General features: G+C 35.7%; 2 protein-coding genes across 12 annotated transcripts in view; one reads left to right on the plus strand and one right to left on the minus strand.

Annotated features, from left to right (window-relative positions):
- The window catches only part of PIGN (phosphatidylinositol glycan anchor biosynthesis class N), a 95,869-nt gene extending 94,692 nt beyond the window's left edge, over positions 1-1,177 (minus strand). For 2 of the 3 annotated variants that reach the window (XR_004421072.1, XM_033087632.1), the window contains exon 1: positions 962-1,116. The gene's annotated coding sequence lies outside the window, so the exon portion shown is untranslated. The other variant, XM_033087633.1, reaches the window with a different exon arrangement.
- A 191-nt stretch (positions 1,178-1,368) lies between these two features.
- RELCH (RAB11 binding and LisH domain, coiled-coil and HEAT repeat containing) overlaps positions 1,369-24,217 on the plus strand; it is a 93,249-nt gene continuing 70,400 nt past the window's right edge. For all 9 annotated transcript variants that reach the window (XR_004421057.1, XM_033087348.1, XM_033087349.1 and 6 more), the window contains exons 1-2: positions 1,369-2,128; positions 23,302-23,391. Coding sequence is in view for 8 of the 9 variants with exons in the window: in XM_033087348.1 (XP_032943239.1) it covers positions 1,600-2,128; positions 23,302-23,391 (619 nt within the window). In the remaining variant the exon portion in view is untranslated. The remainder of the gene's footprint in view (positions 2,129-23,301; positions 23,392-24,217) is intronic.

Genomic DNA, 24,217 nt, shown 5'->3' on the forward strand with positions numbered 1-24,217 from the left:
ACTTATCTGATAACATAATTACTGATATTTATTTGGGTGCTTAAAGGAAGCTATACAGAAAGAAAGGAAACCTTAAACCTGCAAAAGTGGCAATTTATGTGTGAAAAAAATAGCAGCTCTTAGGAATAGCGTTCTAATACTGTTGGCTAGAAATTAATATCCCTTTACCACCTTGGATTGTAATCAAGGAATGTAATCAAGTTTGGAAGTATACTAACTTCCAAACTTAGTATACTTACTTTATGTGCTAACATTTGACAAAGAAAATCAAAATTGTCTAAAGCATGTAAGTTCTAAAATAATTAAGTTTCACAGTCAATATCTGAATTTCAGCCTAAATGGACAATTGCAAGACATCGTGGGAGAAGCACGGCTTTGGACGTCAAGAGAACTGATGTTAGCTCCACTTACTAGAAGTGGAGTTGACTTGACCAGGTCAAAAAACGTTTGTAGGCTTAATTTACTTCTCTCTACTCATGGGACTGCATTTGCTATTTTGAAGGGTCCCTGTTGTGCAAATCACGTATTAAATCCTATGTGTTTATTGAGCCCCCATCAGTTTGTCATCCAAGTAGATGCTATCAGGGTATCACAGATCCAAGCAGACGCTATCAGGGTATCATAAATCCAAGCCAATCCATTTTCCATTTATTCGCTCCACCTCACCTTGCCTTTTTATAGCACTAACTAGGTGGCGAGAAGGCTCTCTCCAGAAGTGCAAGAAGCCAGTGTGGTCGCCAGGCCTCCAAGGCAAGCAGGCACATGGGCTGGCAAGGGAAGAAAGGGTCGCCAAATTCTAACTACTGCCCTGGGCACCCGCTACACTTGCGGGGCAAATGTCACCAACTGGCAGCAAACAGCAAGAAAAAGTGAAGCGGGCTAAGGAGGCAGCGTGTCAGTGGCCGTAGGTGGGCCAGTTTCGGTGCCACCGCATCTTTGCGCACTTGTCCCCGGATTTTACCTGGGGTTTGTCCGGCTCAGGCCTGATCTCGGGAATAAGGCCTCCTCAGCACGAAGGCAGGACTCAACTCTTAGGCAGAATTCTCCTTTGCCTCCTGAAAGGAGAACCAAGAGAACGTTCCTGAGCCACCGTCATAAGTGCTTCTTAACCGCGGAACGCCCCCCGAAACCTACCTGGTCAACGACTGCTCTCGCGATAATTCTAGGGCCAATTCTCGGTAACTCCAGCCCCCTCCGTCATACTCTAGCCAATCACACAGGAGTGGGGGCGGAGTTTTGCCTTCGAGCCGAGAGCGGCTTTGCTCGATGGTGCTAGTAGCAGACCGGGCAGGGCGGGGTGAGGGGGCAGGGCGGGGGCGGGGAGAAGGGGAGGCAACACACACGCCATTTCTCGCGAGACTGGAGACCAGGAAGACGCCTGCAGAGCCGGGCTGCTGGTGCAGCAGCGGCGGAGGCAGTGGGTGCTGCTGCGTCCGGACCTTGTGCCTCTGAGCCTACGCCTGGTCTCTAGGTGGGGAGACGGGACGTGGCCAGGCCGGGGCTGTGGAGGCTCGCAGTGCTCGCTGGGGCTTAGGGGAGATACAGGCTGCGGCCTGTCAGATCCAGTCAGGGAGGTGCCCACACTCCTGACAGGATAAGATGGCGGCGATGGCGCCTGGAGGTAGTGGCAGTGGTGGCGGCGGCGTGAATCCCTTCCTCAGTGATTCCGACGAGGACGACGACGAGGTATCGACGACCGAGGAGCGGCGGGCAGGACTTCGGCTGGGTTCCGGGGGCGGCCTGGATCCTGGCTCTGCAGACTCGCTATCGCCCCAGGATTCCGTGGCCTTAGGGAGCAGTGCACGGCCAGGGCTCCCTGGGGAGTCGGCAGCGGCTGCGGTGGCACTGGGGGGCAGTGGGGAGACCCCGGCCCGATTGTCAATTGATGCGATCGCGGCTCAGCTGTTGCGCGATCAATACTTGCTGACCGCCCTGGAGCTGCACACCGAGCTGTTAGAGAGCGGCCGTGAGCTGCCTCGGTTGCGCGACTACTTCTCCAATCCCGGCAACTTCGAGAGACAGAGTGGGACCCCTCCGGGGATGGGGGCGCCGGGGATCCCTGGAGCCGTCGGCATTGGAGGCGCAGGAGGTCGGGAGCCGAGTACTACGTCGGGCGGGGGACAGCTCAGTAAGTGAACGCAGCCTGTCTCCCGCAATGTTGTTAGGAATGTGGGGGAGGGAGTATTTCTGGGCTGGTACTGAGTATTAGGAACGTTTTAGAGAGACAGTTGCAGGGGGTCTTTTGCGCTAGAGGCGAAACGATCTGGCAGTGGCTGCTGTCTGCCTGCCTCCAACCGCCGGCTGGACTTGCACTTGCTCCTGGCTCCCCTGTTGGTGTCGGTATCTATAAAAATATCCAGCGTTTCTAGTTCACTGGCTATTACGCGACTCCACAGGGCTCCTTGCAAACTGGCTTATCGCTTTAATCGTTTTTCCTTTTTCTGCAGTTTCCTGAATCGCCACTACCAGGAAATAGTGTTTCTTAAGTTGTTCGCAGTAATTCTTTGGCTGAAAGTCCAGAGAGAAAAGAATAGGAAATGTTGTTGCTCTCTGCAAAGTCAGATCCATTGAAGACCCTTTGTCTTTGGGATGACTTTCTCACTCAAAAATCGGGTTTTTTTCTGCATGAAATGTGGTCTGTTTAAATAAAAACAATTAATTCAATTTCGATGCCTTAATTTCAGTAGTTTCCAAAATTAGGGGAAATGTAAGGAGCAGGGTAGGCAAGTTCTGCCTGCGGTTTTATCTCGTGGTCACACCACCCACAGGCTTTTTATTCTGCATAAGTTAGGAATGTACTTTTTTACTTTGTTAAAATCATTTTTAGCAGTACAGAAAAATCGTTTATCTCATTCATGATATATTTATAAGCGTTTTTTATGGCTTGAAAACCTACTACTAAAGATATACTGGATCCCCAGTATCCTCTTTTGGGAGGCATCTTAGATTTTCCCTTATTGCTGGTATGAGATGTTTTATTGTGTTACGTGAGACCAACTGGAATGTGCTAAAAAACGTTAAAAAGTTGTTAACGTACAACTTTTAAACTGTAGTCTAATTGTACCCTAATTTTGTCTCTATATTTTTGAATGGTGTCAGAGACTTACAATGCCAAACTCAGATGTAGTGAAAATGCAAAGTGCATTTTCTATCAAGGCAAATGCTAAACAGATTTGCCCCTTGCATATGGAATTTTCTCAGTAGGTATAATTTTCTTATTCAATATGTAGGATAGTCTTCCTCTTCAGAAAAAGATTTCCTCATTGATGGCCTTTAACACTATAAAATGTAACAGAGCAGTGTAACAAAATTTTTACAGAGTTGGGTTTTTTGTTTGAAAATTTCTAAATTAACTAATAATGATTGTCACCTGACAAGCTCTACTGCTTACTCAAGACCCAGCTCAAGACATTTGTAAATGCTTTTCATACTCCCCATGCTTACTTAGTTGCTGTGTTCTTTCATTGTGCTACTTTCAAACCTCAACCATAGCCTTTCACTCTTTTGTATCTGATTTGTCAACAATATCATTTTTCTCCATTAGATAGTCACTTCTTCAAGGGACATATTTATATCCTTACACTTTGTGCAGTCCCTGGCCTGTTGTTGAACATGACTGGATTGCATCTGCTGTTTTTCTACTGTGTTAATATAATGAAATGAGATATTCTTCATAACTTATTCTATTTAATTTAAAATAATTTAATAACCTTTTTCGCGTACCGTATTATGGCTGATATCACTGTGTATGGCGAAAATTTCTCTTAAAAACTTTTTATATAGAAATAATTGTTTATAATTTAAACTATATTTTTTAGTAGTGTTTTAGGGTGAAAATTTATTTCTAATTGCTTTTGCGTTATACATTTTTATAATTTCTTGAAATAACTCCTGTGATCAAACAAATCGCATTTTAACTATAATCAAATATTCATGTGCACCTCTGCTTTTCTATTATCCACATTTATTTGCACCTGTTGTAGGTACTGGAGATACACACACTTTTCAAGAATGTTTAACAGCATCCTGGCTTCTTGATCCACTAGATACGAGTAACAACCACCAACAACCCTGTCACCCAAGTTATGACAACTAAACATATCTCTAGAGCAGTCCAGGGAAGGGGAGGGCAAAATTTCCCAACTGAGAAGCATTTCTATACATAAATTTGCCTGTTCTAAAATTTCATGTAAATAGAATCATGCAGCATATATTCTTTTCTGGCTTCTTGCTCCGCATGAAGTTTTAAAAATTCATCCATGTTTTTATGTGTATTAGTATTTCATTTCTTTTTGGTTTATCTATTCCTCTGTTAGACATTCAAATTTTGGCCTCTATGCTTAAAGCTGCCATAAACATGCTTGTACAAATTTTACATGGACATATGTTTTCTTTTGGGTGATAACCGAGGAATAGAATTGCTGGGTTATGTAGTTAGTATGTATTTAAGTTTACAAGAAACTCTCAAACTGTCTTCCTAAGGATTGTACCATTTAAAATTCCCATCACCAGTGTATGAGAGTTCTAATTTATGTACTACATCCCTCAAACAATTGGTGTTTTCAAGCTTTTTATTTAATTTATTCTAGTGAGAGTGTTATGGTGTCTTGTTATGACTTTAATTTTCATTTCCTTGAGGACTGGAAATGCTGAGCTCCTTCTGAGCTTTTTGCCATTAGTATAATATACCTGCTTTCGTGAAATGTCTGTTCATATCTTTTCCATGATTTGTTAATTAGGGTATTTTGTTGTTTTGTTTTTTTATCTCATTATTGAGTTGTAGTTCTTTATATATTCTGGGCTTGAGTTCTTTATCAATATATGTTTGCAAATATTTTTCCCAGCATGGTTTGCCTTTTCATTTTTTAAGCATCTTAATAACAAAATTTTTAATATCATAAAGTTCAATCAATTTTTTTCTGTAATGATTCATGCTCTTTGTATCCTATATAAGAAATATTTGGCTACCCCAAGGTTGCAAAATTTTTCTCCTATATTTTCTTCTGGAAGTTTTATAGTTTTAGCTTTTATATTTAGATCAATGATAACAGGACTCTATTTTATAAAGGTATCATAAAAGAAGAAATATTTCTTAAATATTCCTACTATAAACATGCAGACATTTACAGCAAACTTTAGTACAGTTGCAATACAAATGTCTTGTATATATCAAAATACCAGTGCTTGTAAATGTCTTAATCCACTTAGAAAATAAATGCTAAAATGACTGTAATACTGTAGTTACTGCCATGTTTTGAAGATTTTGACTAAGCTCTTTATCACACAAATTATATTTTCAAAATTCTAAGCATGAATCTTTCCTAGGATTGAACTACTCCCTGTTTTTAAAGATCCTTTATATTTAATTCTAGCGTGTTGCTTGTTGCTAGTTGGGTTATGATTTTATAACACTCAATAAGAACTATTAGGTTGATTATAAACAGTGTAGATTGGTAATATAGGATTAACTAAAACATTAAATTATTTTGATTTGTTTTTGTATATATATTTTGATTGATGTGTGTCTGATCTGAAAATTTATAATACTTCAGAATAGTAAGTGTATAATCAAAAGTAGTTGTCTTTAATGGTGTCTAAAAACAATTTAATTTTGCAAGATTTATTGAATTACTTACCGAAAAGTCTGATGTCCTAGCTTAATACCATATAATAGTGCTTTTAAAATACTGTAAGAAAGCTTCATACTGTATTTAAGTTTTCTTGACTAGAAGAGTAATCTACTTGCTAAAACATTCAAATGTTTTCAGTAAATTTCTATTAACTGAATAAAATTACTTTTGACAAATGCTTAGGAAGTCTTAGTGTTTGATAAATTATTATAACATCATCACAATGTTCTTACTAGATCTAGTTGATGAACTAATTAGAGCTTTTATATTTAGTATTGCTTACTTGGCTATATACACACATTATTTAATATGTATTTTCCCTGTATTTTTGCCCATTGAGCTAAAATAACTTCTTTTTAGTAATCGTTTTGCTTTCCAGTTAGATTGCAAGATAAAAATTGTGGCACTGTCATTGATTAACACTGAGCAGGTTCTAGTATCTTAGCCAGAGGAATGCTGGTTGGTTCCACCTGAAGCCTTAGAGCGCTAATCAAAGTTGTATTTTGTTAGGATGAGCCTAGTTTTTTGCACAGCAGACAGTACGTGGTCAAATGGGGAAGACAACCAACTTACGCCTTTCGGTGATGGATTTCTTTCGTTCTGTGTTTACCATGCCTTCAAATTTTTATAAGACAACTAACTTACCAGGAGGCAGTCCTTTATGATTGAATATAATTTCAACTTGTGAGCCTACCGCCTCCTTGAGTCATCTTCCTCCCTTTTAAAATTTTGTTTCATGATCCTATCTTTTCTCAGAACTCACAAAGAGTACATTACTTATCTCACTGTGCTCAGTGTTCCTTTTTTAGTATCACCAGTGCTAAAATGTCATAATTACAGTTTTACAAAGTTCCCGTATCTCCCACGTTACAAAATAGTTCCTACCTGTTAGATTGGAATTGGGTTTAGTGCTTCCTCTAGCTTCTGAGAAAGCAAATGCCAAGAGAGTATTTCTAAAATTTATTAGGCTCACTGTTTTTAGGTGAATGAGACTTTCCACTATTGTCTGGGCCATATACATTCCTAAATTTATCTGTTGCGTAATTGTCATTTTCTTGCCTATGCCTTTCCAGTACTTTCAAAATTATTATTAATTCTTGTGGAAATTTAGTCAGATATTTTCACTGCTTAGCACAGTGACTTGAATATAGTTAGTGTCCAGTATTTTACATTGATCAATATATTTTTAAAGCGTGTGCTGAATTAAGGATAGTAGGGATCCAGAAAATGTTTAATGCATGTTCTTGATGGAGAGGCAAGACTAATACATGGAAGAAGTATAGGATAGTCTTATGTGGTACAGATGATAGTGTAAACATTCAGACATGGAAAAAGCATTAGTGATTATGGTAATGAAATGGCCCTTGTGAAGAAAGTAAAATTTAAATTTGACCCTCAAGGATGTGTGAAATTTTGAATAAACAGTAACTTTATTATTTGGCCAAATTTAGACTCTTTTTTCCTGAGTAAGGAAAAGGAAGTGAGGTTAAAGAAAAGATAATATTTATTTTATATTTTGCCTTGTTTAAAACGTCTTCTGGGAACATGCTTACCATTATCTGGTTCTCCACTTAATAAAGTGTATCCACTTGGGTAGTTGTAAAAATGAAGTATAATGTTTCAAGCCATTGTGATACTTTGGCTAAAAAGAAGCAAGATAGGGGTATTAACCAGGGAGAACAGACCTTATTTCTGTCAAAAATTAAAACTATACTTTCTGATTTTCAAACAAGTAAGTTAGGGGTGATCTCTAGAATGTATGCTTATCTGTTTGTCTTTTAAAAACCTTGGTTGGAAAAAGAAATTTCCAAAATCGGTGTAATTTTCATTTTATTGGTATTTTTAGATCAAAAACTAAATTTGGTTAATTTGTTTTTATGTGGCTTTTAACTGTGCTGCCCCGTCATGGTTGTATGATGATCAACTGAAAAAGAACATGTACCTTCGTCTAAAAATAGTCTTAGATCTGAATTGCAAATATCATTCGAGGAAGGGCTTAAGTATTACCAGCCTATTTTTTCTTACAGGTATTTGTTTTTACTGACTTCTACCAATAAGTAGTGTGAGAGTTGATGATAAATTATGGTTCCTAAATTATTTATAGTAAAAACACACTTGTTGATATTTAAATAGTATTTTGCTATTTGCCCATATTTTGAATGCAGTGCCTCTTTGACTTTTTTGGGATTTGCATTCGTTTAGGGTTGATCTACTTCAGCTCCCTTATCATGTGAGTATTTATTTCAATATTGCAATTATTTTTTGAGATATAATTGACACATAACACTGTATTAGTTTTAGGTGTGCCACATAATGATTGATATATGTATATATTGCAAAATGATTACTACAAGTTTAATTAACATCCAACACCACACGTTGCTCTGTTAAATTGTATTGGGTATTGTGATTGCCTTTAAGGAGAGAAACATTTATGGATATGAATGTGGTATTTCTTTTTAAATTTTGAAATTTATAAGAAAAATGTTAGTTTATATCAGGTAGTGGTTATATGACTTTATCTTTTGCACTTTTTTAAAAAAGCAATTAAAACAGTATGTACTGTGCTTTGTCAACATTTGCATGTGATTAATTATGACAAAACAAGGAAATTTTGTAATAGGAATTGACTCTATTGTTCCACCATTAATTGGCACTTAATCCTACAATCTTAATCCTGCAGTGTGAACAGAGTTTGGTGTTTTTGTGACATGAAATACCATCTTATCTCTGGTATATGAACACAAAGATTATATCATACATGTTATTTCTTCATATGTGTCTGGCTTTGTCTACCTTTTCTGTTACCTTATTAAATATCAATGTCTTATATAATCTATTAATTAAATTTGCAAAAATTAACAGCGAAAAAAATGTCATTCTTTGCTCACAAACTATTAGTTACATATGTACCAGTTTATTCTCAATTTCCTGTTGCCATTTATAACCTTGAGGATCAGTTCTGTTTGGAAAGGAAATCTTCAGAATAAGTTAAAAATTCTTAGTATAATGTTGACACAGATCTCTTTTAGGATATATTTAGCATGTTTCAAGTGAACAAAACTATTCAATAGTTTTTTATTGCATTGTATGGGAGTCTTGTAAATATTCCATATGTGTGTGTGGAAGTAGAATTACCATTAAAAAAGTACCTAGAAATAGTCTTAAAGTTTCTAATTTTTCTAGTCAAAAGTAGCTGCTTCTTACAGTCATTATTTTACAATCATAGTAAGAATAAAAGCTTTTTTCTTTCCTTCAGGGATAGATTTGTGAGTAAGGACAGTTGACAAATATAAAGTAGAATGGTGAAAGTTATGAATTTATCACCTAAATCTCTGGTCACATTTTACCATTGTTCTTAACGATGAATATTTGCATTTTATATCCGTTAATAAGTCACAATAGTAAGAATACTGATTTTTGTCTAAATATTTAAATAAGATACCTATATTAAAAGGTAGCATACATTTTAAATAGATAGATAGATCAATAGATAGATAGATAGATAGATAGATAGATAGATGATAGATAGATAGATAGATAGATAGATAGATAGATAGATAGATAGATAGATAGATAGATAGATAGATAGATAGATGATAGATAGATAGATAGATAGATAGATAGATAGATAGATAGATAGATAGATAGATATTTAGTTTCAGGTGTACAAAACAACATAATGAAAAGGCAACCTAGGGCGGCCGGATGGCTCAGTTGGTTAAGAACACGAGCTCTGAACAACAGTGTTGCCGGTTGATTCCCACATAGGCCAGTAAGCTGCGCCCTCCACAATTAGATTGAAGACAACGAGCTGCCGCTGAGCTGCCAGAAAGGCGGCTGGCTGGATGGCTCAGTTGGTTAGAGCCCGAGCTCTCAACAACAGGGTTGCTGGTTCAATTCCCACATGGGATGGTGGGTTGCGTCCCCTGCAGCTAAAGATTGAAAACCTTGACTGGACTTGGAGCTGAGCTGCGCCCTCCACAACTAGATTGAAGGACGACGACTTGGAGCTGATGGGCCTTGGAGAAACACACTGTTCCCCAATATTCCCCAATAAAATTTATAACAACAAAAAAATTTGAATTGCTGGATCAAAAGGTGTGTACCTTAATGTTTAAAAAAAAAAAGGTAGCCCATATTGATAGGTGATTTATAAATCTGTGTTCTCACTGGACTCTTCAGTCTCCAATTCCATTTCCATAATTTATTGTAGACATGCTTGTTTGCATTGAAACAGTTGAATCAAGATTTATTAAAATATCATTTAAAAGTAAAGGTATTAAACATGGAAAACGTAAATGTCCAACAGTAAGGGATTAATTTAAGTAGATAATTTATATGTGTTGATGTGAAATGGTCACCAAGTTATAAATTGAGTAAATTAGGATGCAACCAACATGTATATGTTTCCATTTATGTGCAAAAGGGAGAAATTTGCACATGCCTGGCATACTTGAAAAGGATACATACAGAAGAGTCTAAACAGTGATGCAGCAGAGGTCGGTTGCTGGTTGGGACATGCGCACAGCGGCTTACCTTTTTTACATTTCACCACATGTCACGTCTTAAGTGGCAGGACTGGTATTCCAACCCAGATCACTGACTTTAAAGTCTGCACTCTTTCTATTACACCACAACTACCGTGTTATGTCAACTTTGAGGCAGAGCTCTGCAAAAATTCTCAGATCATTTTAGGATATGATCAGGCAAAGGATCTAGTAATTCAGAGTACATATATCTTATTAATGCAGTCAGAGTAGCCAGTCTTTTGAATGTAGAAGGCAAGTCAGGTAGTACAAAATTGAGCATTCAAAAAATAAAGTGACCATAGCAGCACACTAAAGTAGAGGTGAATAATCTCCCTAAAGCTTTTAATCTCCTCAAGGTATCTACTGCACAGCACTCAATCCCGGTCAGGGCATGCACATTTTACATAGGGGTGATTCTATAACCAACTAAGCCTAGAATTAGAGTCGAATATAGTCACCAATTGTTCTGAATGAAGTAATTTTATGAGGCTGAATTAGTTTGTATTCTCTTTTTCAATCTTGAAGCTTTGCTACATGGTTACATCTACATTTCAGGTCTAGTCATGGAGCATGACTAAGCCTCGAGGAGACCACAGTGCAATAATGGGTGTAGCCTCCTTCCAGATCTTCCTGCCTATTCTTTCAAAAATTCCCAGCAGTCAGAAACGATGTTCATTTGTTTTTGAAACCAGCTGGTCCTGTTGTAGGTGACTGCTCAGCATCATGTCATATTTTCTGGTTATTTCGTGCCATCTATCAGTTCTATACTGGTGCGCTGCCATTTTTAGTTCAGGCCTTTAGCTCACATCTGGACCTTCAGTTTTAGCCTGATAACTGACTGGTGGTTGTGCTTTTAATCTCTTCTCCCATCCATATTCTTACTTGATTTTAAAAGCTATTTGTTCCTGTCCCTCCAACTAAAACCTTTTTAAATTGCTTCCTCCTGCTCAAAGCAACTTTTTCCAACCCTTCTTTTATTAGTAAAATTGTATATTACAGAAAAAAGAATTTATAAACCTGTTTAGGAATTTTAATTTTTTCCCCATTTTTGTGGAGCATATGAAAAATTGCTTTAAAATATTTTATTATGAACATGTATAATAAAGTTCTCCCAATAATTTTGCTCCTTCCTGCCTTTTCAACCATGTTGTCCATATACAAAACTTTTGCTGTACTCACACTGTTTAATCAGCCTCCTGAACACGTTTTATACTTTCCTGACTCAGTGCCGTTGTCCATATTATTTTTCCTTCTCGGAAAGCTTATCCTCCGACCTCCTTTTTTCCAGATCCTGGGTGCAGCCTTCCTTAAAGGAAGGTCCAGTTTATGTTCCTTCTTCTCTCTGAAGTTTCTCCAGCCCTAGTGATCTCTAAATCCTCCAAACTTTTTTGGGTAGTCAGTTCCACTTACAGAAATTCATTATATAGAGGCCGTGAATGTGTTCATGTTACTGAAAATTTTTTGTATTAATGTTTTAGCTGACTAGATTTTTTTTTTTTTTTAAAGACCGTAGTTGGAGTTCATGTCTCATATATCTTTGTCTTTTTTTCACACACGGCACAAATGCCTAAAGTACATAATTTATAAATGTTTATTTAACATGAGTTAAATAAAAGAGGCCATGTTTTATTTATGTCTGTGTAACTCATGCCTGACAGTGTGCCTGGCAAACAAGCTTTGAATAACTTGAAGTTCTGTTAAAGAAATGATCTTTAGGTGGTAGGATCCACCTAAAGACATGTTAGGTTTGAAATGTGAAAAGTTGGCCTGTTCCCTTAGCTCTGCCTGATCAAAGTTGAGTCTGTCTGAGGCCATTCACAGTATCAGATCTGCAAGCTAGGATACGAGCATTTGCATGCTCCTAAATATTGTTCAAGGAAATTCGTGGTCTAGAGCTCAGGCTCTGGCGTCAGAGAGCTTGAGTTCATATTTCTACTCTGACACTTCCTAGTTGCCCAACTCTGGATAGTCTGTTTCCTTTACTGTAAAATGCAAATGGTTACGACTCCTTTTACGGGCAGAGTTATGAAGGTTAAATAAGGTTATCTGCAAAAAATGTCTTGCACAGCATCAGGCACAGAACAAGTGGTCAAAAATGTTAAGTGTCATAATAACTATTGTCATTAATAATAATCCTCCTCTTTACCTGACAATCGTTCATATGGTAAAATCCAGCATTAGAGCAATTTTAACTTAAATGAATAGTTTGTCAATAAAGTTTGTGTTTCAGACTCTTCCTAAGTTTAAATCTTTTGACTTTGCATTTTAGCTCATTGTGGAACCTTGTAATGAAGAGAAGATAAATTGCACACTGGGAGACTTGGATTTTACTCCTAGCTTGCTCAGATTAATTCAATCTTTCAACACAAAAGGATCTGATTGGATCACTGTTATCTGTGTACATGGCTTAATTCCAGTGGTTTATAAGCTTATTTAAGGCAAGGACCAAGCCTTGCTGAATTTAATCTTTCTACTCCGCACCGTGGGTTAGTAAAATATTCATTGAATGAATACATAGCCCAGTTTTCTCATCTGTAGAAACGAGAGGGTGGACTATCTCTAATATTGCCTCTCGCTCTCAAATGTTTTGAATATAGGGATCAGTGAAATGAGCCTCAGCATTAGCCAAGAACAGAGGATCAGAAAATATAAATGTGAGTTTTGCCATTGACAGATCTCTAAGATCCATCTTTAAGTGGATAACATATTGAAATGTTTATATACAACCTCAGCTTTTAAGGTGAGGTAAATTTATTATTTATTGAATTTATATACTATATATTTCTTCCTTTGTTATTGACCATGACAGGTTTTTTAGGTATGATTCGGTAAATGACCTTTACTAAAAGAATTGGAATTTTAAAGCTAATTGCTTGATACTATTTTTCTTTCTGTTAATTGTAAATTGGGTACTTTGAGGACTTTTTAATTATAAAATGTTCCTATTATAAAAAGTATTAAATGCCTTTGGAAGACAAATTCCAAAATGAAAACAAAAATTCAAGCAGTACAGAGTATGTAGTGAAAATTTTTAATTCTTGTCGCAGTCAATTACTATTAGTAACTATTAAAAACATTTAATGTACATATAAGCATATGCAACAAACCTACATGGACTTTTTTTAATCCACATCCTTTAAAAAATTATTCTCTATTTTGCTGTACCTTCCTGAGATTAACTTTTCCAAACTCTTCTTCTTTTTATATTAGAGTAACCTGGTACACCAGAGTTGTTTAATAAATGTTTAATTGAATTAACCAATACTCTTTACCATTTAACAACTGGTCAATTTTTCCAATACATTTGGTTTTTGAAGTATTATATAATTTCCATTAAAGATTACCTTTTCAAGGGTCTAAGACTAATTCTTTTAACTATTGTCAAAGTTCATTTTGTCATCAGTACTACAATGTTAAATATAAATAAGACTACTTATATATGTGATTTATCAAATCAGATAAATTTGCATGCCTTATAGTCATACTGTGTGTAATGGATTTAGTTTTCAGACTTAATAAAACTTACATACAGGTTTTACTGGTTTTCCAACTGTTGAAAGTCCCTGATCATTCAGTTCTGAGTTACAGAGTGAATTATTATTAAGAAGTTACACAGTCCTGGAATTTGAAGAAATGCTTTCTGGCATACTTCATATTAGGGCATGGTAGCTTCTTTCTTAATAAAAGAAATTAGTTTTTTCAAACTCTTATATTAGAGTATTTGGAAAGACATTTGCTTGACCTGAGGAAAAAATTGTGACTGCGTCTAAGAAAGTATATTTATCTTAGAGCTATAATATTACCTCATATTAGTCTTAAAATCCAAAGTACATTTTATTTACAAAATCTGTTACAGGTTAGTCTAATAAAAGTTGAAATTACTTCCTCGTATATATATTTTTTTCTGACTTGGTGGAATACATTTTAATGAATTAGGATATTAATTTTATGATATCATAGTTATTGTTATTTAAAGGGTATCAGCTTTTTTTTCTTGGAAAATATATAAAGTTGTTGGCTTGGAACTGAAAAATATATGTGTGTGTATATATATATTTAGACTATATTTTTTAACGGCCAAACTCATACTGTATTTTATTAAACTGTTCGCTTTCCCCAGGAATTCTCCCTATTGCATAGATGATTTCTTTGAAACTTTCAGAGAAATAGTATAGTGGAGGAATAATGTATTGGTGATCAAATAGACTCTAATCTATGCCTTTATGTATGATTAAAAATATTAGAAAGAGAGAGAAATACTTAGAAAACTAACATTAGATAGATACTTAACATAATAAAAATATTGATCTGAAATCAGCAGCCAACATCCATACTTATCAGTCCATGAAATCACAAATAAAACAATGAAGTCTGGTATCACACCACCAAAATGTTGGTTGATAAAAGTTCATCTTATTTGGTGTGCGTTCTAATACATAGGTTAGAGACATTAGAATAGCAAATAAGTTGTAAGATATGTGACTAAAAGCAGAGAGTATGGTACTCAAGTGGAGTTTCTCGTTAGGGCAGTCATGACCAGATGAACTAATATTCCAGGAATATCAAGATGTGAGATCCATGGTCAAAGAATGTAAATAGAAAATGCATGTACACACCCCCAAAAAGTAGATGGCCAGTATATTTTTCAAAGAATGTTCGAGTTTACCAGGAATCACAGATGCCTAATTAAACAAGATATAATTGTACAGTATGTTAAGTAGTAGAGATTAAAAATAATACCAAGCATTGGCAACACCTATTATATAATGCTGATGGAACTCAGATTACTGTGTATACTTATTTTTGAAAGCAGTTTAATATGTACCAATAGCTTTAATGATATGGCAAATTCTCACTGTATAAGGTTCATTTTTAAAAAGCAAGATACAAATTATATGTATTCATTATATTTTTGCAAAAATATCTACATATACTTAGACACGGGGAAAAGAGATCAAAAAAGAATATCTAAAAAATCTGGGAACACTCTGATGATATCTGTTTTAATCTCCAATTTTAGTGGGATTTGGATGATTTATCTAGTTTTCTATGTGCCTTTGTAATTATTTATAATATGCATATTTATAGAATTAGAGGGGAAAACTCTTATTTATGGTGTGGTACACAACATTGGAGAAAAGTGGTTAGATACTTTTTTTTTTAAAGAGCTGGAAATTTTAGGTACTATATGTAGTAATCTAGGAAATTCATTTTATAATAGACCATATTAGTTATTTTCAGGTCAGTGGTTTATTCCAATTTCACATTTTATATTTTTACCCATTTAAAAGATGTATAAGTTAAAAAGCCTTATAAAGTTTATTTACTGTATTTTGAAATTTCTTTCCTTTATTTTCATGACTCATTCTGTAGATTTGGTTCAACTTCAAACAATGGAGGGAAAACACAAAAAAAAAAACCTTTGTTGTTTAAGACAATAAGAAATAATAGCTATTTTCCAATATTACAACTTTAATGATTAAATTTTAGGAGTCAGTGGATCCTTTTCAATGTTTAACTTTATTTCCCTCTGTATATCCAAGTTTTTTCCCAATATTTTATTTTGATAATTTTAAAACTTAAAAGCTGAAAGAATTTTTACCTCTATGTACTCACCATCTAGATTCTACAATTTACGTTTTACTATACTTGCTTTATCTCATATCTGTACATCTCTCCAATCCTCTCTCCCTCCATATATCCATCATATTTTTTATGCATTTCAAATTAAATTGCAGATGTCAGTATATTTTCCTCTAAATGCTTTAATTTAGCACGCATTTCATTAATGAGAGCTCAATATTTAGAACTCTTTTTTTCCTTTGGAGGTAAAATTTGAAGACAATAAAAGACAAGTTGTAAGTGTACCATTTGATGAATTTCGACAAATGAAGACACCTTTGATAACCCAAACTCCTGTCAATGTGTAGAACAGTTCTGTCACTCTAGAAAGTTCTCTCATGCTCCTTCCCAGTCAGTTCCCACCCCTTCCGGCCCTGCACTCCAAGAACCATTATTATGATTTTTTTCTATCATTACATTGCCTGTTCTAAAACTCTACAAATGAAATTATACCGTATGTACTCTTGCATTCAGCATAAAGCATTGAGATTCACTCATGTTGTTGCCGATATCAGTGTTTTGGTTTTTTTAAATTGCTGAAAAGCGTTCCTGAGTTCAGCCCATTTTTAATTTGAACTTTTGAGACTTCTGCGGTTATTGTTATTTGATATTTCTTCGCTTATACTTAAAAGAAATTATGCTGTAATGAAGGGTACTATAATATTTGGTTTTCTGTTATTTATGTTGTCTTAAAACTTAATATTAAGTTACTTATCAGTTGTAATTAAACTGCAGAGAAATTAAATGTTTCTCTGGATAGAAACATAGTGTTCTAAGAAGAGTGCTATATATAGAATTTTACTAGTTCATCTTAATAGGAATTTAAAGATAAGTGGTACATTGATTATGACATAGCTCTATTTGAAGCTAACCATTTCGATTACTAGCATGTTAATTGTTTTAAAAAGATGTGGGGAAGCCCAAGGTGGAGTCCAAATCTGTATTCCTATAATTTGCATTCATTTGTCCAGATTGTGCTTTCTGAGCACAGATCATCTGTTTCCTTAGATCAGTACATTTATTTACCAGGACGTGTTAGTTCTACATCAAGAAATAACCCAGATCTGACCACTTCTTACATTTCTGCTGCCTCTGTTCCAATCCATATCTGATCAGCTCTCACCTCTGTGACTATAATAACCTCGTAACTGGTCCTTCTACAGACTATTCTTACAGAAGCCAAAATTATTTTCTAAAAAATGTGTTTTTGTTGTTTCCCATTATACTTGGAATAAAATTCAAACTGTTTACAATGATTTTCAAATTGTTTACGCTGGCCTCTGTAGTTCTTGACTCAGATTTGCCTGAAACTTTCTTATCTCATTCTGATCTCACCTTTTCAGAAGGGCTTTTCCTGAGCAGAAGGGCTTTTCGTGTATCCCTAAAAATAAGACCTAGCCGGACAATCAGCTCTAATGCGTCTTTTGGCACAAAAATTAATATAAGACCCGGTCTTATTTTACTATAAGACCGGGTCTAATATAATAATTAATATATAATTAATATAATGTAATTCATATAATATAATGCATAACATAATATAATAAATACCGGGTCTTATATTAATTTTTGCTCCAAAAGACGCATTAGAGCTGATTGTCCGGCTAGATCTTATTTTCTGGGATACACGGTAATATTGCTCCCCAATTTACAACTACCTCCTCTTCCGGTCTTGTCTTTGTTTACTTTCTTTGCGCCATTTTGATCATTAGCTGATTTTTTAAACTTAATTATTGCTCTCTTTCCCACTAGAATATTCTCTAAGAACAGGGACCTTGTCGGTTTTGCTGACAGAATGTTTAAGATGGTGCCTGACAAATAGTAATAGGGTATTAAGTGTTTTCAGATATTAAGTGCAGTTCAGTAAGTCTTTCCCTAATTTGAACATTTGAATCTCTGTTTTTGTGTTATTTTCCATACAGTAAAACAGCAATAGGTTTTTACAATAACGACCCAACACTTGCAGAACCCTACAGTGTCTTCTGGCTAAGAAAGCTATGTAGTCATGTCTTGGAAAGAGTAGAAGATTGAGTTAGTGTTTACCAAGGAGGAACCACCCTAAAAAACTGAGTGTTCAACAGTAACCAGTTCTGCATGTGTAAAATTAATATGGATGCAGATTCCTTGTAAAAGTGATTTTATTATTTTATTTATAGCCTGGTTCACTCCTGTCAACTATGATAAAATGTCCTTCCTCACCCATTGGAGCTTTTGTACACTGTAACCTGACTGTTTATATCACCCGTGTCCTGCACTTCGACAACTCCATGCACTTGTTTGTATGCTTCCTCATTTGTTGACTTGGTGGACATTTGTTCTTTTAGGGCTAGGTGTAAAATGTTTGTTGATTGAAGCCTTCCACATGCCCCTATGGAATCGGAGTCACTGCTTGTGAAGTGGGTTCTGAGAAACAGGAAATTTCTCATCTGTTTAGAAAACAAACAAATGACTACATCACCTGGATGTAGTAAGAGTTGAGATGTTTTTGTATGAATTTTCCCCTTTTTAGGCTTTTACTTTTCTGTATAGTACTTGATCATCTTCTGGCATACTATATCTGTATCTCTCTTGTTCACTGCTATATGCCCAGTATCTACAACAGTACCTGGCACAGAGTAGGTGCTTTATAAATGTGTAGTGAATGAATGAATGGTAACCCTTTAAACACATAAAAACCACTCTTACCTTGACAATCATGTGAAAACAGGCCTCAGGCCACGTTTGGCCCAGGTCTTGGCTGTCAACCCTTCTTCTAAAGCATTATTCCCCTTCACAAACGAATATTATATTTTTATATTACAGAAAGTAGAGAGGGAAAGCAGTTTAACATTTCACAAAATGTGTTTTTGGGCAGTCAAAAGTGATAAGTGGATTTTCAGCTGTGCAGGGACAGCGCCCCTAACCAACAAGTTCTTCAACAGTCAACTGTGTGTGTATGATTATACGGATAATTATACATATGTAATCATATAAGTATATAATTTCCCCCTGAATTCTTCTTAGGAGCCTCTTGCGGCACAAAGGCCTTTGCGAAAAATATTTAGGTAATTGATTAACTTGATTTTGCCCTCATTTCGAAGGATAGTTTTGTTGGATATGGAATTTGAGTTGTGGTTTTTCTCATTGCACTCTAAAGATGTTCCTCTTTTAAATAGCTGTATATAAGCAATTTAAAAATATTACCCATTTACAGTGTACAATTCAATTGCTTTTAGTATATTGATCGAGTTGTATAACCATCCCTCAATCTAATTTTAGATCATATTCATCACCTGAAAAAGAAATCTGTCCTCCATAATCAAACATCCCATTCACCCCACCCTCCAGTCCTAGGAAACTATTACATAATCTACTTTCTGCCTCTATAGATTTGCCAGTTTTGCATATTTCTTATGGTTGGAATCATACAGTATGTGTTTCTCTTATGACTGGCTTCTGTCATTTAGCATGTTTTCTAGCCTCATCCATATTGTAGCGTGTATCAGTATTTCAGTATTGTATTGCTGAATAGCATTCAATTGTATGGATATATATACTACATTTTGTTTCTCCATTCATCCATTACTAGACATTTGGTTGTTTCCACTTTTTTGTCATTGTGAATAATGCTGCTCTGAACAATTGTGTACAAGATTTTGTGTATACATGTTTTCATTTCTCTTGGATTGAAGAGAAATTGCTAGGTCATATGGTACCTCTTATGTCTAGTCTTTTTAAGAATTGCCAAACTGTTTTCCAAAGTGGCTGTACCGTTTCACATCACCAAAAGCAATTAAAGTAAGATACCATTCTCATACCAAAAATTCACCATTTTAAAGTGTATAATTCAGTGGTTTTCAGTGTATTTACAAACTTGTGCAATCATTGCCACTCTCAATTGCAGAACATTTTCAGCACCCCTAAAAGAAATCCTATGCCCACTAGCAGTCACTGCCCATTCTCCTCTGTCATTACCCCGGCGACCACTCATCTATTTTGTGTTTCTATGGATTTGCATATTCTAGACATTTCATATGAATGTAATCATATAATATATGGCTTTATATGTCTGGCATCGTTCACTTAGCATGTTTCCAAGGTTTATCTATGTTGTAGCATGTATATGTACACCATTCCTTTTTGATGGCTGAGTAATATTTCACTGTATGGATATACCACATTTTATTCATTCATCCATTGATGGACATTTGGTTGTTTGTACTTTGCTATTATAAAATACAGTCATGCACCACATAGCGGTTTTTTTTTTTTTTGTATTATAAAATACAGTCTGTTATACAATCATGCACCACATAGCGTTTTGGTCAAAGACGCACCATATATGCAGCAATGGTCCAATAAGTTATAATGAAACTGAAAATTTCCCATCGCCTAGTGATGTCATAGCTGTCATTATATCACAGCTCATTACTCAAGTGTTTCTGGTGATGCTGGTGTAAACAGACTTACTGCACTGCCAGTCATATAAAATTATAGCACAGGCAGTTATGTACAGTACATGATAATTGATAATGATAATAAATGACTATGTTACTGGTTTATGTATTTACTGTACTATACTTTTTATCATTCTTTTAGCATATATTCTTTCTACTTATTAAAAAAAGGCTGCTGTAAAACAGTATGCCGTATTATACCAGCAACCATCTCATATACAGCTTGTGTTTACCTTGTCTCTTGAGTGCATCATTTTTTCTTGTGCTTGATTTAGTCTTGTGTTTTGTACAGTGACATTCTGCACAGGCGTGTAGCCTAGGAGCAGTAGGCTGTACCATAGAGCCTAGGTCTGTAGTAGGCTATCCCGTCTAGGCGTGTGTAAGTGCACTCTGTGCTCGCACAAGTATGAAATTGTGTAATGATGCATTTCTCAAAACGTAGCCCCGTCTTTAAGTGGCACGTGACTGTATCTTCTTTGGAGAAATGTCTTTGTAAATCTTTTGCCCATTTTGAAATTTTGCTGAATTGTTTTCTATTGAGTTATGAGAGTGATTTACATTTTGTAGATATAAGTCCCTTATCAGATGTTTGATTTGCAAATATTCCATTTTGTGGGTTGCATTTTTATTTTCTTGATGGTGACTTTTAAAGCACAAAAGTTTTTAATGTTGATTAAGTCCAGTTTATCAGTTCACTCAATTATCTCTTGTGTTAGTTTCTTATGGCTGCTGTAAACAAATATCACAAATGTAGCTTAAAACAATACAAATGTATTATTTTACAGTTCCATAGGTCAGAAAACTGACATGGGTCTTGTGATGGACTAAACGGACTAACATCGGTGTCGGCAGTTCCGTGTTCTTTTTTGGAGGCCCTTGGAGAAGCCTTTTCCACCTTCTAGGGGCTACCTGTAATCCTTGCTTGTGGCCCTCTTCCACTTCTAAAAACCTTTGCTATTACATTGGGACAACCTGAACAATCCAGGATAATCTCTCTATTTGAAGGTCAACTGATTAGCAACCTTTATTCCATCTGTATGTGTGGTAATTTCTGCACAGTTTCAAGAGATAAGGATGTGGACATCTGTGAGGGGTTGTTCTTCTGCCTGTCACACTGCTTATGCTTTTGTGTTATATCTAAGAAATCATTACCTCAGCCAAGACCACAAAGAGTTGCTTCCACATTTCCTACTAAAAGCTTTATAATTTTCACTGTTATATTTAGGCCTGTGATCCATTTTCTGTTAGTTTTTTCTTACGATATGAAGTGGTCCACCATCCTTCTTTTGCATGTGGATAGCTAATTGTCCTAGTGCCAGTTGTTGTAAAAATTATTCTTCAAGTCTAGAATCAAGAAGTGTGATTTCTCCATTCTTATTCTTTTTCAAGATTGCTTTGGCTTTTTTTTTTTTTTTTTTTGAGACTTTTTCATTTCCATATGAATATTAGGATCAGGTTCTCAGTATTTGCAAAAGAAGAGGGGGAAGCCAACTGGGAGTTTTTTAAGGGGTTTCGGGATTTCATTGAATTTACACATTGTGAATTATTGCTATCCTAACGTGGATCTTCTGGTCTATGAGCTTAGCTATGTCTTTCCATTTATTTAGATCATCTTTAATTTCTTTCAGTGATGTCTTGTAGTTTTCAATGTGCAAGTTTTATTCTTAAATTTGTTCTTAAGTATTTTATTCATTTAGATGTTACTAGAAGTAAATTTGGTTTCTTAATTTTGCTTTTGGATTGTTCATTGCTAGTATATAAAAATTTGATTTTTGTATGATGATCTTGGGCTATGCAACTTTGATAAATGTATTTATTAAGCCTAATTATTTTTTAGTGGAATCCTTAGGAGGTTCTTATATTCAAAACCATGTCATCTGTGAATAGAAGTAGTTTTACTTCTTCCTTTCCAATCTGTATGCCTTTGGTTTCGTGGTTTTTTAATGAGAAATCAGCAATCATTCAAATTGTTGTTCTGTATGTAATGTGTTTTTTTCCTCTGGCTACTTTAAATATTTTCCCTTCATTTTTGGTTTTCAGCAATTTGATTATGAGATGCCTGTTTCTGTTCTCTTTATTTGTCTTACTTCGTGTTCTCTGAGCTTCTTGAATTTGTATATGTCCCATCTCTTGCTTCACCTATTGTTGATTCCAATTCCACAAATGTTAGACCTTGTACTATTTTTTACTCCAATTCTGCGAATGTTAGACCTTGTACTATTATCTCATAGGTCCCTGAGACTCTGTTAATTTTCTTTTCAATCTTTATTCCTCTCTGTTCTTCAAATTGGATAATTTCTATTAATCTGTATTTAAGGTCATTGATTTTTTCCTCTGTTATTTCCATTTTGTTATTAAATGACAGAGTGAATTTTACATTTCAGATATTCATTTTTCAGTTCTAGAATTTCCACAGATTTTTTATATTCTGTTTGTTTGCTAAGGTTTCATATCTTTTCATTTATATGTGCATATATTCCTTTACTTCACTGAGCATAGTTATAATAGCTATTTTAAAATCTTTGTCTGCTAATTTTAGCACCTGGAATTATTTTGGGGATGCCCCTGTTGCTAAGAGTTTTCTCTTGGGACTGGGTCACTGGGTCACACATTTTACTAGTTCTTGTGTATCACGTAATTTTGGATTGTATGGTGGGCAATGTGTGTGTTATATTGTGGAGAATGTGTGTGTTATATCTGTTTTTTTTTTTTTTTTTAGTAAGAAATTATCTTCTTGCATTCAGTCTGCAAAGTTTCAGGCAGCAGCTCAAAAATTTCATTTCAGTTTTATTCTTTGTTTGTTTGTTTGTTTTTTATGTTTAGATGGGCTGGTTGCAGTATGCCCGGTGTGTGAATTGTTCAGGAGTTGACCACAGATGTGGGCAGGATAACTTGAGTTATTTTATAGTAGTTTAATTGGCACGAACAATCTTTACAGTTCTATTGTTTTAATAGAATTCCTAGATCTTAGAATAATAGTTTTATTAACTGGAAATAATTGTCACTGGTTGATTTCCAGTCCCTTATTTTGATAATTAAATAAAAATCTGTTTAATTCTTCTCTTTTTCTCTTCATTGTAGATCGAGCGGGGAGCATCAGTACCCTGGATTCTTTAGACTTTGCAAGATATTCAGATGATGGGAACAGGGAAACAGATGAGAGAGTGGCAGGTGAGTAAGATTGTAAAGACAGATTTGGATTCTTTGACATTCCAGAAATAATAAAAAGACTTGAGGCATTCTCTTCCTTCTACAATTTGGTATGTTAATATAATTATATAGTTATTATACAAAATTATGTTACTAACTTGCTGGCTCCAACCCCGAACTTTCTCTTCTAGGGGTGCTGTGATTGATTGGTTATGCACACCTACAATTTGCTCAGTTCTGCTTGGCAATAGCCAACCGTTTCCAGCCATGTAATTATAAAACTGGTGTCAAACAGGTGTTAGTTAGCCATGGCTTACCACCAAGTTAGCTGGACCTTGACCTCCTCATTCCCGTGATTCTCCAAACCAGGGCTAGTACTCAGGTGTTGTATACCAGTACAACTCTACTGATTGTTAAAATGCTTGTGAGCCCGTGGGTGAATAAAACTTTCTCTTGAGTTCCCCAGGTATTCCCTAGCCATCACAGCATCTCTCCAGAAACTTCTCCTGATTGTCCTATGATCCAGAAAAGAAAGGATTAATGGTTGGGACAGCACGGGCCTCCAGGACCTTGCCCATTCCAATAAGAAGACCAAACTCATCCCAGTCGTCCCACTCCCTACCCCGCACCCTAGTTCTGCCTTCCACTTGTCACCGTTGGATCTGTAGGCACTTCAGAAGACCAATTTGTATCTCCTGTGTTCTGCCCATATCAAATGAGGCCAGTTGGATTCTGTTGGGGGTCCACCCTGGGGTTGACAGTGTAGTAGCCCTGGCTCCTTTTAAGCATCAGATGTCTGCTATCGTTCCTTTCTGTGCCTGTCTGTCATTAAAGTCATGCTTGAGTG

Source organism: Rhinolophus ferrumequinum, chromosome 19 (assembly GCF_004115265.2).
Source record: "Rhinolophus ferrumequinum isolate MPI-CBG mRhiFer1 chromosome 19, mRhiFer1_v1.p, whole genome shotgun sequence".
Taxonomy (NCBI): domain Eukaryota; kingdom Metazoa; phylum Chordata; class Mammalia; order Chiroptera; family Rhinolophidae; genus Rhinolophus; species Rhinolophus ferrumequinum.